Source organism: Neoarius graeffei, chromosome 14, assembly GCF_027579695.1.
Source record: "Neoarius graeffei isolate fNeoGra1 chromosome 14, fNeoGra1.pri, whole genome shotgun sequence".
In the NCBI taxonomy this organism is placed as follows: Eukaryota; Metazoa; Chordata; class Actinopteri; order Siluriformes; family Ariidae; genus Neoarius; species Neoarius graeffei.
Genome location: NC_083582.1, coordinates 24,268,580 through 24,284,648, shown reverse-complemented (window position 1 = coordinate 24,284,648; position 16,069 = coordinate 24,268,580). Strand labels below are relative to the sequence as shown.

Sequence of the window (16,069 nt, the reverse complement as noted above, 5' to 3'; positions counted from 1 at the left end):
AGCACTGTGCCGCTACCTCCAGTGGGTCAGAACAAGCGGATGTGGGTGTCTTTGTAAAAATGGTTTTGATTGGCTATTATGGTCTCGACATCAGTGTTTTGACCAATAACAATGTAGATAACACAAATTTTGCATCACATTCAACGAGATTTAAACGAGACTAAAGATGGCAACTTACAAATAATGTGTAAACATCGTTGGAGTTAATAAAGTTTGAACAGCATGAAGGAACACACCCCAACCCCCCGAAATTAATTTAAAAAAATTCTCAACGGATTTGGCATAATATAAAAAGGTCGTTTTTTACTCAGAAAAAGTGGAAATCCACCAAAAAGCGGAAAACTCTCATCCCTGCCTAGCTTGTGACCATGTCATGCATGCTAACGTGGAGAATATGAACATGCTATTTTGTAACAAAAACCTTCGAACAAAAAATTCATATTTTACTTACAGCTTGTGAGCTGGTGGTCAATCGTCTTGACGGTACAGATCCAGGTATTAAAAACCTCGAAGCAAAACCACTACTGAAGGCACCGAAGTTTGAAAAGTCACTGTGGTTGAAATGATCAGAACACAGTACTAACGTTGCATTATACTTCGCTGGTGGTGTTCCAAAGATAAATTCCAACCATTTTTTCTTCACCTCTTCTATCTTGGGCAAGAAATGCAACATTGATGTATTACTGCCACAAATAACACAGGCACGAACTTGTTCAGACATGTTTTCAACTTGCTGTTAGGTCCTCTTCGTTAGCTACTGACGAGATGGGCTCTGCTAATTCTCCTCGTGCTTAAATCCGAACTTTCTTCCCGTGGGCGGTCGCAAGCCAAGGTGGGCAAGGCCATGAATACTAATTTTCGAAGTGACGTAACTTCGTAGGGCTTTTTCAGATTCGCTCGTTTTTCCGACTATTTTCTTTCATAAGCTAATACAGGGAATGGGAGTAGAATTACATTTTCACATGCAGCATGCATATGCAACTCGGAGTGAACTATGGTATTTCAAAAAGAGCCAGTATTAAACGTTTTTGGTGGAAGGGCACCTTTAATATATATTGTGCAATATCTGTTGACACTGCACTTTTTTACTTACTTGATCACTTTACACTCAGGAATGCAAATACAACTATTCCAATTTGTGCAATATCTGCCTACACTGCACGTTTTTTCTTTTTATTTTCCCCATTTACTTTATCTTGTCTTTTATTTATATTCTTTTATTGCTGTTGTTTTCTCTGTTCACAAATACTGTATTTGTTTTACAACTACAATGACAAGAAAGTCTTATTTTATCTTATTTTAATAGGAACAGCTGCTCATTCATTGCAGTAATCCATTGAGCTTATCATGTGGCAGCAGCATAATGCATAAAAGCATGGCGATACAGGCCGCATAATGCATAAAAGCATGGAGATACAGGCCAAGAGCTTCAGTTAAAAAAAAAAAAAAATATATATATATATATATATATATATATATAGACTGTGTGCGAAAATCTCAGGAAATCAGCAGATTCTAAAATAAGCAACACCAAACAACCAGGCCATGTGACCAGGCTTACATCCAGACCTAGCACAAAAACCGAACACAAAAATGTCCATGTTATGAATCTCATAAGATCCCCCATGTTCCTATGTTATAGGTAGCAGTATAGACAGTGAGTGTGCCTTTGAGGGAGACTACGACGTGCCTCCTTTTTCCATGGCTGAAGGACTGCAGCACATGCGGATCATGGAGGGGGTATCTCGCTCCCTCCCTTCCTCTCCACTTCTCACTCATCAGACATTCAATGTGCGCTTACAGCCAGTGAAGAAGATCAGCACCGGTTCAGCCACAGGTACACAGAAATCAACAACACAGAAACTCTTTTCGACTGAAACTTTTTTCGACTGAATAATATTGATTAGTTTACTGGTTACATATGTGTGCTATTGATTGGCTGTGAGTTCAAACTTCAGTTGGGTTCATGGGAAAACCTCGGAACCAACAAGCGACTGAGCAATATTTTGTCTGAACTGTATCCATTCCCACTAAGCACGCATGAAGCTAACACATGCTTCCTCACAGATGTGTAAAGCCACACCATCATCGGGCGACTAAACACGATCACAGGAAAGCACTACTGCTGCGTTTGAAGCGAAGTTGCAACTTGTAATTCCCTGCCAACAACCAGTAAAAAACACTGAAAACTCATCAATCTGGGGTGGTCTTCTCAACTACCAGTTCCTACCTTGTTTACAGAGTGACATCAAATCAGTGTGCGTACTCTCAATATAAACAGTGTGAAATTTCTCTCTTCTCATCTCATCTCATCTCATTATCTGTAGCCGCTTTATCCTGTTCTACAGGGTCGCAGGCAAGCTGGAGCCTATCCCAGCTGACTACAGGCAAAAGGCAGGGTACACCCTGGACAAGTCGCCAGGTCATCACAGGGCTGACACATAGACACAGACAACCATTCACACTCACATCTACGGTCAATTTAGAGTCACCAGTTAACCTAACCTGCATGTCTTTGGACTGTGGGGGAAACCAGAGCACCTGGAGGAAACCCACGTGGACAACATGCAAACTCCACACAGAAAGGCCCTCGCCGGCCACAGGGCTCGAACCCAGAACCTTCTTGCTGTGAGGCGACAGCGCTAACCACTACACCACCGTGCCGCCCATTCCCCTTCTCTACTTTTTAAATTCATTTAAAGCAGTGAGCAGTGTTGCATTTAGATCAGTTAATACACCAACATGACACTTGGTTAAATCTATAACAATTATTATATTAATCACTGTTTCAAGAAGGTAAATCATTGAAAGTAGTGTTATCACTAACTTTAGCTTGCTACTAAGCTACTCGCTATTGTTTGCTGCTGTTGCTGTACTGCAATTTCGGTTCAGTATGAACGTTTGAAGTTCACTACAGTAGAACAGAACAGATAGCCACTTAGGCCTGTAACTTTGAAAGTGCAGTTAAAATAGCCGTTTATGAGCTTCACATGCTCTGACAAAGCAAACAGTATTTTCATGGAGGCATCCATGTTTGTTTGTTTTTTTTCCGTTTTCATTTTGCACATTGAACATCCTGAGGTGGGAACTGACATTATTACAACTTGAAAATTACCACTTACAAGACACCATGAACGCAGCATGTTGACCCTCTTCCATGTACAAGAGCTCAGATGCGTACAATTTCTTATTTCTGTCTGATTGACAAGGAGGAAGTAATGTTATTGCTCCCACCCAGAGGGGCCACCCAGTTCTGCTCTCTTGGACATGGAATTGAACTCTCAAACTCACTATGATGAGGAAAACACTTCATGTCGGAGTTGCTGAGGAGAAACTGAGATACAGATATGGAGATGACTTGAGCCAGGTGTAGTCTCAGATCTCAAACATGTTGGATACTATCAGAATCCTGGCATTTACATTTTATTTCAATCCAAAGAACAATGTTTTTAAACACTGATACCCCTTTTTGACCAACAAGGAATGAGTTCTTGAACTGGTTCCATTCAGGATTCTTTGAACCTTGGTGCCAGGTAGCCAACTGGCCCACGTTTTCACCAGTTTTGAGCGGAACCTTTGGAATCAAGGGTGTGTCATGAACACAATGCAAAATGGAAGTAAACAGTAGTAGCAAAATGGTGGAGCACATTGATTACATGACAGCTTTTGTTCTGTTATTGCAGATATTTGTTTTCAGTCTGTTTTTTCTGAAGATGTTTCATTTTCCATTGTGTTTTCCATTGCTGCTGGGAACCAACTTTTCAGGTTTTGAATCAATTTATTTTTGGTTGAAATGCTCTGAACGGTTCAAAATTTGGTGCACAAACAAGAACGGAAAGGGGGCAGTGGGCATTTTCAAGCAAGACAGGCTATGTGCGAAACTCCATACTGGATACTGTTCTTATAGTGATCTTGTTGAAGAAGTAATGTCATACATAAAGCTGGGCTGCCAACTCTCACGCAATGAGCGTGAGACACACGCATTTGATTGTCTTCACACGCTCACACGCCATACCTCTGATTTCTCACGCTAGAAAAAAAATCTAGTTTATCTATCTAATCTAGGCTACCCATTGCATCGCGCCAACCACTTGCGATTGATCAATTACGCCTTACGCACGGCTAAACAGGCAGAGAGGTGTTCCCTTCTGTACACACTCCCCTATGGTAGGTGGCGCATCTAATGATGCTGCACTCGCCGGAAGTTGGATAATTGCCTACCGTCAATTTAGAGGAAGAGGAGAGAGAAGAAGGTATCCGAGTTGAAGACGGGTGTCTCAGACAGGTTTGTACATATGCACACCAATGTGTGGCGTTACTGGCGTAATTATGAACTTATATAAAGTTTCTGAATCGTTTTAGCCTATAAGTGTTGTGAGAATATTTAATGCCATATCGAGAGCTGTGTACTAGGCATGCTAAATCATCCTACTGCCATGCCACAGCCTCTATCTTCCCCAACAAGCAGCACGGGAGAGCACCTCCTTAGCACACGTTTATTAAGGTGCATTTTTAGTTTGTTTACTGTATGTTATCATACTTTATGACTTTATTTGAAGCCATACTGGAAATGTTGTAAAATAAAGCAAGTAAGAGATAATATTACAAATGCAAGAAGAGCCATTAGCCACCATACCTATTGTTTATTTACAGGGTATTTATTTTTAATTATTTATGATGTATGTAATTGCTCAGTTAAAGTAAATAAAGCATGGTCACCTGTAATATCAAAGAACTTGAACTTGTGAATAATTAAAAAAAAAGACAGAGAACAATATACTGAGGAGACAGGGTTTCAAAGAGGGCAAGACAGGTAGAGAATATTTGTCAGATAACAGGCCCTGACGAATGCTATATTACTAATAAGAAACATAGATAAGAAATAAATTAATAAGAAATATATTAATATAGCTTATTTAAGTATGACCAAAATTTTTAAGCCCAACTTTGTGTGCACATTCCCACCTATGGCCAAGGTTCAGCTTTTTGTGTTTCAATACTGTTCAAACTTAATCATTTTAATGTTTCTTGTAGCACATGCACATTTTGCTTACTGTTTAAGCATTTTATTTATTCTTTTGCTGTTGATATTTTTCCCCATGCCAATCTTCTGCTGAACCCAGTGGTGGGGAAAGCCCTTAAATACATAATGAATAGTCAGTGAGGGACAATCTTATTTTTTGCAACAGTTATTAAAAACTTAACATTTAGTTTCAATTCAGAAGGTGTTTAGGCTTAGCTGATGAAATATTTTCAAACATGAACTTGCCTTTAAATCTGAAACACAGGTCTATAGGGCTACAGGAACATTGGCAGTCATCTGTAGTTTTCTAGTGTGGGGGCTTTTAAGCCAAAACTTGGTGCTTTTGTTGGCCACAAGCTGAAGGCCTGGCAAGTCAGGGTGTGTAAGAATGTAGGTATGGCACAGCAGGCCACTCCAAAAATCCACCAGAATGCAGGAACATCTACTAAATCCAAAATCTCAACCCACCCACCCCCCATTGTCCATCTCCAGCTGGACGACCTACAAACAAAACACCAGAATGCAGGGGGACAAGTGAATATCAAACTGAATACAAAATTCCCACTTACTGCATGGTGTGCGGAAAAATTTTGCCATCCCCCCCCAAAAAAATCTCACTCCAAGGAATTTCGAAAAGTTGGCAGCCCTGCATAAAGATAAATAAATAAAAAAAATTGCAATACACGACAGTTACCCAGATGATATACTGCTTTGGCAGAAATTTCTAGTATCCATCCAGAACTCACTTCATCAGCTACTGTATAACATAATGCAATGCAGTGATTTCAAAGTCATCAATTTCGTATGTACTTGTTATACTGCATTAAGGACACATCAGAAATTGGGAAAATGCATGCCCCGACTCAGACAAAATATGCAGTGTAACCAAGTACACTCACCGGCCACTTTATTAGGAATGCCCATCTACCTGCTGTTTTACGCAGTTATCTAATCAGCCAATCCCTTGACAGCAGCACAGTGCATAAAATCATGCAGATACAAATCAAGAGCTTCAGTTAATGTTCACTTCAAACATCAGAATGGGAAAAATTGTGATCTCAAAGTGTGACTTTCACTGTGGCAGGGGTGTTGGTGCCAGATGGACTGGTTTGAGTATTTCAGAAACTGCTGATCTCCTGAGGTTTTCACACACAACAGTCTCTAGAGTTTACACAGAATGGTGCGAAAAACAAAAAAACATTGAGTGAGCGACAGTTCTGTGGGTGGAAACAAATGCCTTGTTGATAAGAGAGGTCAGAGGAAAATGGCCAGATTGGTTTAATCTTCCAGGAAGGATATAGCAACTCGTATAATCACTCTTTATAACCGTGGTGAGCAGAAAAGCATCTCAGCATGCAACAGCAGAAGACAACATTAGGTTTCACTCCTGCAACCAAGAACAGGAATCTTAGAATCAAGAACAAGTTTTATTCCTATTAAAGTGGCCGGTGAGTGTATATACAGTGATGCTTGAAAGTTTGTGAACCCTTTAGAATTTTCTATATTTCTGCATAAATATGACCTAAAACATCATCAGATTTTCACACAAGTCCTAAAAGTAGATAAAGAGAACCCAAGAAACAAATGAGATAAAAATATTATACTTGGTCATTTATTTATTGAGGAAAATGATCCAATATTACATGTCTGTGAGTGAAAAAAGTATGTGAACCTCTAGGATTAGCAGTTAATTTGAAGGTGAAATTAGAGTCAGGTGTTTTCAATCAGTGGGATGACAATCAGGTGTGAGTGGGCACTCTTTTTTATTTAAAGAACAGGGATCTATCAAAGTCTGATCTTCACAACACATGTTTGTGGAAGTGTATCATGGCCCGAACAAAGGAGATTTCTGAGGCCCTCAGAAAAAGTGTTGTTGATGCTCATCAGGCTGGAAAAGGTTACAAAACCATCTCTAAAGAGTTTGGACTCCACCAATCCTCAATCAGACAGATTGTGAACAAATGGAGGAAATTCAAGACCATTGTTACCCTCCCCAGGAGTGCTCAACCAACAAAGATCACTCCAAGAGCAAGGTGTGTAATCATCAGCAAGGTCACAAAGGACCCCAAGGTAACTTCTGAGCAACTGAAGGCCTCTCTCACATTAGTTAATGTTCATGAGTCTACCATAAGGAGAACACTGAACAACAATGGTGTGCATGTCAGGGTTGCAAGGAGAAAGCCACTGCTCTCCAAAAAGAACATTGCTACTCATCTGCATTTTGCTAAAGATCACATGGACAAACCAGGAGGCTATTAGAAAAATGTTTTGTGGACGGATGAGACCAAAATAGGACTTTTTGGTTTAAATGAGCAGCGTTATGTTTGGAGAAAGGAAAACACTACATTCCAACATAAGAACCTTATCCCATCTGTGAAACATGGTGGTGGTAGTATCATGGTTTGGACCTGTTTTGCTGCATCTGGGCCAGGACGGCTTGCCATCATTGATGGAACAATGAATTCTGAATTATACCAGCAAATTCTAAAGGAAAATGTCAGGACATCTGTCCATGAACTGAATCTCAAGAGAAGGTGCAACAAGACCACGACCCTAAGCACACAAGTCGTTCTACCAAAGAATGGTTAAAGAAGAACAAAGTTAATGTTTTGGAATGGCCAAGTCAAAGTCCTGACCTTAATCCAGTCGAAATGTTGTGGAAGGACCTGAAGTGAGCAGTTCATGTGAGGAAACCCACCAACATCCCAGAGTTGAAGCTGTTCTGTACAGAGGAATGGGCTAAAATTCCTCCAAGCCGGTGTGCAGGACTGATCAACAGTTACTGGAAACGTTTAGTTGCAGTTATTGCTGCACAAGGGGGTCACACCAGATACTGAAAGCAAAGATTCACATACTTTTGCCACTCACAGATATGTAATATTGGATCATTTTCCTCAATAAATACTGTAAATGACCAAGTATAATATTTTTGTCTCATTTGTTTAACTGGGTTCTCTTTATCTACTTTTAGGACTTGTGTGAAAATCTGATGATGTTTTAGGTCATATTTATGCAGAAATATAGAAAATTCGAAAGGGTTCACAAACTTTCAATCACCACTGTACATAAAACCTAAGATAAAATGTAAGATGAACAATTAAATAATATAATCTAATTTGATTATAATAATAAATAATTATAAATAATTACCATAATAAAGTGTAAGTATGTTGCTGCTGGAATATTTATTGTTTTCCAGGTTGATCAATTAAATACATGTTTTCTTGAAGTCAAAAGTTCTTGGATGCAGTATAAGTCTGCCATGAGCCCCCTGTGTGATGTAGACTGTGACGACATGGATGTATGAGTCTATCGTCCACTACATGAAAGTTGTCATACCTGCATACTATGCTGTATACTAGGGTGGGAAGTAGTGTGCAGTATGGAGTGTGAAATCTGTAAGGTTTCTAGTGTTTCTCTTTTAATATAGTCAGCCTACGTTGTTTCTGAGATTTTGCACAGTAGCCTCCTTTTAGAGTGCTGCAAAAACAGCTGGCTGTGGTGAGCCATTTCCACCATCTGCCTTCCCTGCCTGTGGAATCAGTGTATTTAATCACTTGAGTCAGGAAAAACGAGCACACTCTGTAGTGTTAGCTAGGAAGACTGTTGCCAGGTGTGTTGGCTTATGGAAACAAATGGCAGTGCATGAGTTGTTGGGTAAGGATTGGAAATTACTGCTGTACTACATAAAAATAGAGTGCTCTCCAGAATGCACGTATAAAAATAACAGCACATGCAATAAGTGATGTTTTAAACATACACAGTACGTGTTATAATTTGATTTAAATGTGTTTTTTGTTTTATATATATATACACAACCCCGATTCCAAAAAAGTTGGGACAAAGTACAAATTGTAAATAAAAGCAGAATGCAATAATTTAGAAATCTCAAAAACTGATATTGTATTCACAATAGAACATAGACAACATATCAAATGTTGAAAGTGAGACATTTTGAAATTTCATGCCAAATATTGGCTCATTTGAAATTTCATGACAGAAACACATCTCAAAAAAGTTGGGACAGGGGCAATAAGAGGCTGGAGAAGTTAAAGGTTCAAAAAAGGAACAGCTGGAGGACCAAATTGCAACTCATTAGTTCAACTGGCAATAGGTCATTAACATGACTGGGTATAAAAAGAGCATCTTGGAGTGGCAGCGGCTCTCAGAAGTAAAGATGGGAAGAGGATCACTAATCCCCCTAATTCTGCGCCGACAAATAGTGGAGCAATATCAGAAAGGAGTTTGACAGTGTAAAATTCCAAAGAGTTTGAACATATCATCATCTACAGTGCATAATATCATCAAAAGATTCAGAGAATCTGGAAGAATCTCTGTGCGTAAGGGTCAAGGCTGGAAAACCATACTGGGTACCCGTGATCTTCGGGCCCTTAGACGGCACTGCATCACATACAGGCATGCTTCTGTATTGGAAATCACAAAATGGGCTCAGGAATATTTCCAGAGAACATTATCTGTGAACACAATGTCATCTATGTTCTATTCTGAATAAAATAGGGAATTTTGAAACTTCCACATCATTGCATTCTGTTTTTATTTACAATTTGTACTTTGTCCCAACTTTTTTGGAATCGTGGTTTTATATATATATTTCTATCCTCATTCACTGGATATGAGCAATCGCACACTCTGATTGGCTACTCTACTACTAGGCTATCAGCTCATATACCGCGGGTAGAGAAAAACAAAATGGCAGAGTGTATTGCTGAACCAACCAAAGACGAAATAAAAACACTATTCGAAAACAACCCCCCCAAAAAAGTACAAAAAAGCAACAAAATATGGAATAAAAGTATTTGATGGTAAGAATGTATCTTTTTTAATTTTTTAAGAATTATTATTATAGCATTTTTCACAAATTGCCACTGTCATTTCACCAAATTGTTTACATTGTAAGCGGAAATGATTTGGTCGGACGTTTTGTACAAAGTTTTTATTTATTGAATTTGCAAAAAATTAAAAAAATGTTCTGTTTCTCAAAATCCAGTGAATGTGGCTAGAATAAAACAATTATTCCACTCAATCTCGTCCTACATGAGTTGATAGCCAACGAGGCATGTAGCGATAGACTCGATTTCATGGAATAACTGTTTTATCTCTCTCTCATACATATCTCCTTCTCACCCCCGGCGGGGGGGGGGGGGGGGGTGTGTGGTGGTGGTATCCATGTCATCCTCAAGCTCGGGTCCTCTACCAGAGGCCTGGGAGTTTGAGGGTTCTGCGCAGTATCTTCGATGTTCCTAGGACTGCGCTCTTCTGGACTGAGGCTTCAGATGTTGTTCCTGGGATTTGCTGGAGCCACTCTCCCAGTTTGGGCATTACTGCCCCAAGTGCCCCCACTACCACGGGGACCACGCAACCCTTGACCTTCCACATCCGTTCCAGCTGCTCTTTCAACCCTTGATACTTCTCAAGTTTCTCATGTTCCTTCTTCCTGATGTTGGCGTCAGCTGGGATCGCCACATCTATCACCACCACCCTCTTCTGCTCTTTGTCCACCACCACTATGTCCGGTTGGTTAGCCAGGATCTGTTTGTCAGTCTGGAAGCTGAAGTCCCACAGAACCTTGGCCCTGTTGTTCTCAGCCACCTTCTGTGGTATGGCCCATTGGGACTTGGGTACTTCTATTCCATACTGGTTGCAGATGTTCCTGTATACTATCCCAGCCACTTGGTTGTGCCTCTCCATATACGCTGATCCAGCTAGCATCTTACACCCTGCTACTATGTGCTGGACTGTTTCAGGGGCTTCTTTGCACAGTCTGCATCTTGGGTCTGATCTACTCTGGTAGATCCTGGCCTCTATGGCTCTTGTGCTTATGGCCTGTTCTTGTGCTGCCATGATTAGTGCCTCTGTGCTGTCTGTCAGTCCTGCATTATCCAGCCACTGGTAGAATTTCTTGATATCAGCCACTTCCTCTATCTGATGGTGGTACATGCCATATAGGGGTTTGTCTCTCCAGGTTGTCTGTTCCTCCTCCTCCTCTGCACTCTCATCAGGGTTCTGCTGCCTGAGACATTCACTTAGCAGTTCATCCTTTGGGGCCATCTTTCTGATGTATTCTCGGATTTTTGATGTTTCATCCTGGACCGTGGTCTTGATGCTCACTAGCCCTCGGCCTCCCTCTTTCCGCTTAGTGTATAGTCTCAGGGTGCTGGACTTGGGGTGGAACCCTCCATGCGTGGTGAGGAGCTTTCTAGTCTTGATATCTGTGGCTTCTATCTCCTCCTTTGGCCAGTTTATGATACCAGTGGGGTATCTGATGACTGGTAGTGCGTACATGTTGATGGCTCGGACCTTGCTCTTACCATTCAGCTGACTTTTCAGGACCTGCCTTACTCTCTGGAGGTATTTGGCTGTGGTTGACTTCCTTGTGGCTTCTTTATGGTTTCCATTAGCCTGTGGGATGCCAAGGTACTTGTAGCTGTCTTGGATATCACCTATGTTGCCCTCTGGTAGGTCAATCCCCTCAGTCCGGATCATCTTGCCTCTCTTTGAGACCATCCGGCCACACTTGTCCAATCCGAATGACATCCCTATGTCATCGCTGTAGATCCGGGTGGTGTGGATCAGCGAGTCTATTTCTCGCTCATTCCTGGCATACAGCTTGATGTCATCCATGTAGAGCAGGTGGCTGATTGTTGCCCCACTACGGAATCGGTACCCGTAGCCGCTCTTCGTGATGATCCGACTGAGGGGGTTCAGGCCTATGCAGAACAGCAGTGGTGATAGCGCATCTCCTTGGTATATGCCGCACTTGATGTTGACTTGGGCAATGGGTTTTGAGTTGGCCTCTAGGGTTGTCTTCCACATTTCCATTGAGTTCTGGATGAAGGTCCTTAGGTTCCTGTTGATCTTATACAGTTCCAGACATTCCAGTATCCATGTGTGTGGCATTGAGTCGTAGGCTTTCTTGTAGTCAATCCAGGCAGTGCACAGGTTGGTCTGTCTCTTCTTACAGTCTCGGGCAACTGTTCTATCGACCAGTAGCTGGTGCTTGGCTCCTCTGGTGTTACTGCCAATTCCTTTCTGTGCCTCGCTCATGTATTGAGCCACATGCTTACTCATTTTTGCCGCAATGATGCCTGACAGGGCCTTCCATGTTGTGCAGAGACAGGTAATTGGCCGGTAGTTGGATGGGATGGGTCCCTTCTGGGGGTCCTTCATGATTAGGACTGTCCTGCCTTGGGTTAGCCATTCTGGGTGGGTTCCATCCCTCAGCAGCTGGTTCATCTGTGCTGCTAGGCGTTCATGGAGTGCAGTTAGCTTCTTCAGTCAGTACGTATGGATCATATTGGGGCCTGGTGCTGTCCAGCTCTTCATCTTTGACACTCTTTCTTGGACGTCTGCCATTGAGATGGTTACTGGTTCTTGTTCTGGGAGGTTGCTGTGGTCAGCTCTTAGGTCCACTAACCATTGGGCATCGGTGTTGTGTGATGCCTTTCTTTCCCATATGTCTTTCCAGTATTTTTCCACCTCAGCTCTTGGTGGGTCTGACCGGTTGTTGTTCCCCTGCCACTGAGAGTACACCTTGGCTGGTTCAGTGGAGAACAGCTTGTTTATTCTCCTGGCCTCTCCCTCCTTGGTGTATCTCTTCAACCGGGTGGCCAGAGCTGTTAGTCGCTGTTTGGCAGTTTCGAGTGCCTCTGGTATGGAGAGTGAGTTGTACTTCCTGGGTGCCCCTTTATTCACCATGTTCCCTTTCTGTAGTTCAGCTAACTGGCTAACTTCTCTCTGTGCTGCCTTTATCTTGGCCTCTAATCATCTCTTCCATGGTGGATACTGTTTGTTATGTCCCGAGCCCACCTTGTGTCCAAGCATCTCCATGATTACTGTTGCTGTACTGTGTATCAGCTTGTTGGTCTCAGTGATGGTTCTTGTGGAGATTGTCTTCAGAGCAGCATTCACATCTACTAGTAGATCTTCTGAAGGTACTTGGCAACTCAGCTTCGGTATTCGTTGGGGGCTCCAGGTTTCCAGTTGGGTCACGTTCTTCCTTCTCAGGTCAGCAGCTCTTGTGTTGAGGCTGTTAGCTGTTGGGGCTTGGTACCCAATCTCTGGTTGTGGGGATGATGACATCTCCCCGCTGACCTGTCTTCCTGGCTCCCCCTTGCCGTAGCATCGTTGTTGTATTTCATTAATCTCTAGTTGTGATAGTAGATTTCGATTATGGATGTTGGAACACTGGGCTAATAGCTGTTTCTTTGTTAGCCTTGATTGTGGGTTTCAAAGTATCCAATGGTCCCACATTCGCTGCATGTATCCCCTCTTTCTGGGATTGCTTGTATAGTAGCATTCCAGCAAATCCGTATTTTCTGTCCTCGTCCATCGATGTCTTGTTCCAGTAGCCCATATATATATATATATATATATATATATATATATATATATATATATATATATACAGTTTGGATCATAAATATTTGGACAGAGACATTTTTCTAATTTTGGTTCTGTTCATAACCACAATGAATTTTGAACAAAACAATTCAGATGCAGTTGAAGTTCAGACTTTCAGCTTTAATTCAGTGGGTTGAACAAAATGAATGCATAAAAATGTGAGGAACTAAAGCATTTTTTAAACACAATCCCTTCATTTCAGGGGCTCAAAAGTAATTGGACAAATTAAATAACTGTAAATAAAATGTTCATTTCTAATACTTGGTTGAAAACCCTTTGTTGGCAATGACTGCCTGAAGTCTTGATCTCATGGACATCACCAGATGCTGTGTTTCCTCCTTTTTAATGCTGTGACAGGCCTTTACAGCAGTGGTTTTCAGTTGCTGTCTGTTTGTGGGCCTTTCTGTCTGAAGTTTAGTCTTTAACAAGTGAAATGCATGCTCAATTGGGTTGAGATCAGGTGACTGACTTGGCCATTCAAGAATATTCCACTTCTTTGCTTTTATAAACTCCTGGGTTGCTTTGGCTTTGTTTTGGGTCATTGTCCATCTGTATTATGAAACGCCGACCAATCAGTTTGGCTGCATTTGGCTGGATTTGAGCACACAGTATGTCTCTGAATACCTCAGAATTCATCCGGCTGCTTCTGTCCTGTGTCACATCATCAATAAACACTAGTGACCCAGTGCCACTGGCAGCCATGCATGCCCAAGCCATCACACTGCCTCCGCCGTGTTTTACAGATGATGTGGTATGCTTTGGATCATGAGCTGTACCATGCCTTCGCCATACTTTTTTCTTTCCATCATTCTGGTAGAGGTTGATCTTGGTTTCATCTGTCCAAAGAATGTTCTTCCAGAACTGTGCTGGCTTTTTTAGATGTTTTTTAGCAAAGTCCAATCTAGCCTTTTGATTCTTGAGGCTTATGAGTGGCTTGCACCGTGCAGTGAACCCTCTGTATGTACTTTCATACAGTCTTCTCTTTATGGTAGATTTGGATATTGATATGCCTACCTCCTGGAGAGTGTTGTTCACTTGGTTGGCTGTTGTGAAGGGGTTTCTCTTCACCATGGAAATTATTCTGCGATCATCCACCACTGTTGTCTTCTGTGGGCGTCCAGGTCTTTTTGCATTGATGAGTTCACCAGTGCTTTCTTTCTTTCTTTCTTTCTTTCTTTCTTTCTTTCTCCAGGATGTATCAAGCTGTAGATTTTGCCACTCCTAATATTGTAGCAATTTCTCGGATGGGTTTTTTCTGTTTTCGCAGCTTAAGGATGGCTTGTTTCACCTGCATGGAGAGCTCCTTTGACCGCATGTTTTCTTCACAGCAAAATCTTCCAAATGCAAGCACCACACCTCAAATCAACTCCAGGCCTTTAATCTGCTTAATTGAGAATGACATAACGAAGGAATTGCCCACACCTGCCCATGAAATAGCCTTTGAGTCAATTGTCCAATTACTTTTGGTCCCTTTAAAAACAGGGTGGCACATGTTAAGAAGCTGAAACTCCTAAACCCTTCATCCAATTTTAATGTGGATACCCTCAAATGAAAGCTGAAAGTCTGGACTTTATGTCCATGTCCATTATATAACTATATAACTATAACCTGAATATGTTTCAGTAAACAGGTAAAAAAACAAAATTTGTGTCAGTGTCCAAATATATATGGACCTAACTGTGTGGCGACTTGTCCAGGGTGTAGATTAGATTAGATTAGATTAGATTAGATTAGATTAGATTAGATTAGATTAGATAAAACTTTATTGATCCCTTTGGGAGGGTTCCCTCGGGGAAATTAAGATTCCAGGAGCATCATTACAGATAAACAGAGAAAAGAAATAGAGAAAAACTTCTAGATAAATTAAAATAAATTAAGTATTTACATATACAAATATAAAAGAATAAGATATGGGGAAGAGAGGAAGGGGGAGGAGGAAAAAGGGGGGAGAAGTGGGGTTAGGGTAAGTGTGTGTGTGGGGGGGGGGAGCAGGAAAGATATTGCACTTTATATTGCACATTATATTGCATATTATCCGGTATTGCTTATTGTTAGGCTAGGCTAGGCTACTGCTCCTTCTCGTCCTCTGTTCTCCTGTTACCCCTCCTCCCCCCCCAGAGAGGAGTTGTACAGTCTGATGGCGTGAGGGACAAAGGAGTTTTTGAGTCTGTTCGTCCTGCACTTGGAAAAGAGCATTCTGTCACTGAACAGGCTCCTCTGGTTGCTGATGACGGTGTGCAGAGGGTGACTGGCATCATCTATGATGTTCAATAGTTTGTCCATAGACCTCTTCTCTGCCACCGTCACCAGAGAGTCCAGCTTCATGCTGACCACAGAGCCGGCCCGCCTGATCAGTTTGTCCAGCCTGGATGTGTCCTTCTTGGATGTGCTGCCCCCCCAGCACACCACGGTGTAAAACAGGACACCGGCGGCCACAGACTGATAGAACATCCACAGGAGTTTCCTGCAGATGTTAAAGGACTGCAGCCTCCTAAGGAAGTATAGCCTGCTCTGTCCCTTCCTGTATAAGTGATTGGTGTTGCAAGTCCAGTCCAGCTTGCTGTCCAGCCACAGCCTGAGGTACTTGTAGGAATCCACAGCCTCCACCTCGACTCCCTCAGTCAG

The 16,069-nt window shown here is 41.8% G+C and overlaps 1 protein-coding gene across 1 annotated transcript in view; it reads left to right on the top strand.

Moving 5' to 3' along the window:
- Positions 1 to 16,069, top strand: part of tanc2b (tetratricopeptide repeat, ankyrin repeat and coiled-coil containing 2b) — a 626,942-nt gene that overhangs the window by 320,091 nt on the left and 290,782 nt on the right. Inside the window, exon 5 of the mRNA XM_060939453.1 lies at positions 1,643 to 1,837. Coding sequence (XP_060795436.1) covers positions 1,643 to 1,837 — 195 coding nt within the window. The remainder of the gene's footprint in view (positions 1 to 1,642; positions 1,838 to 16,069) is intronic.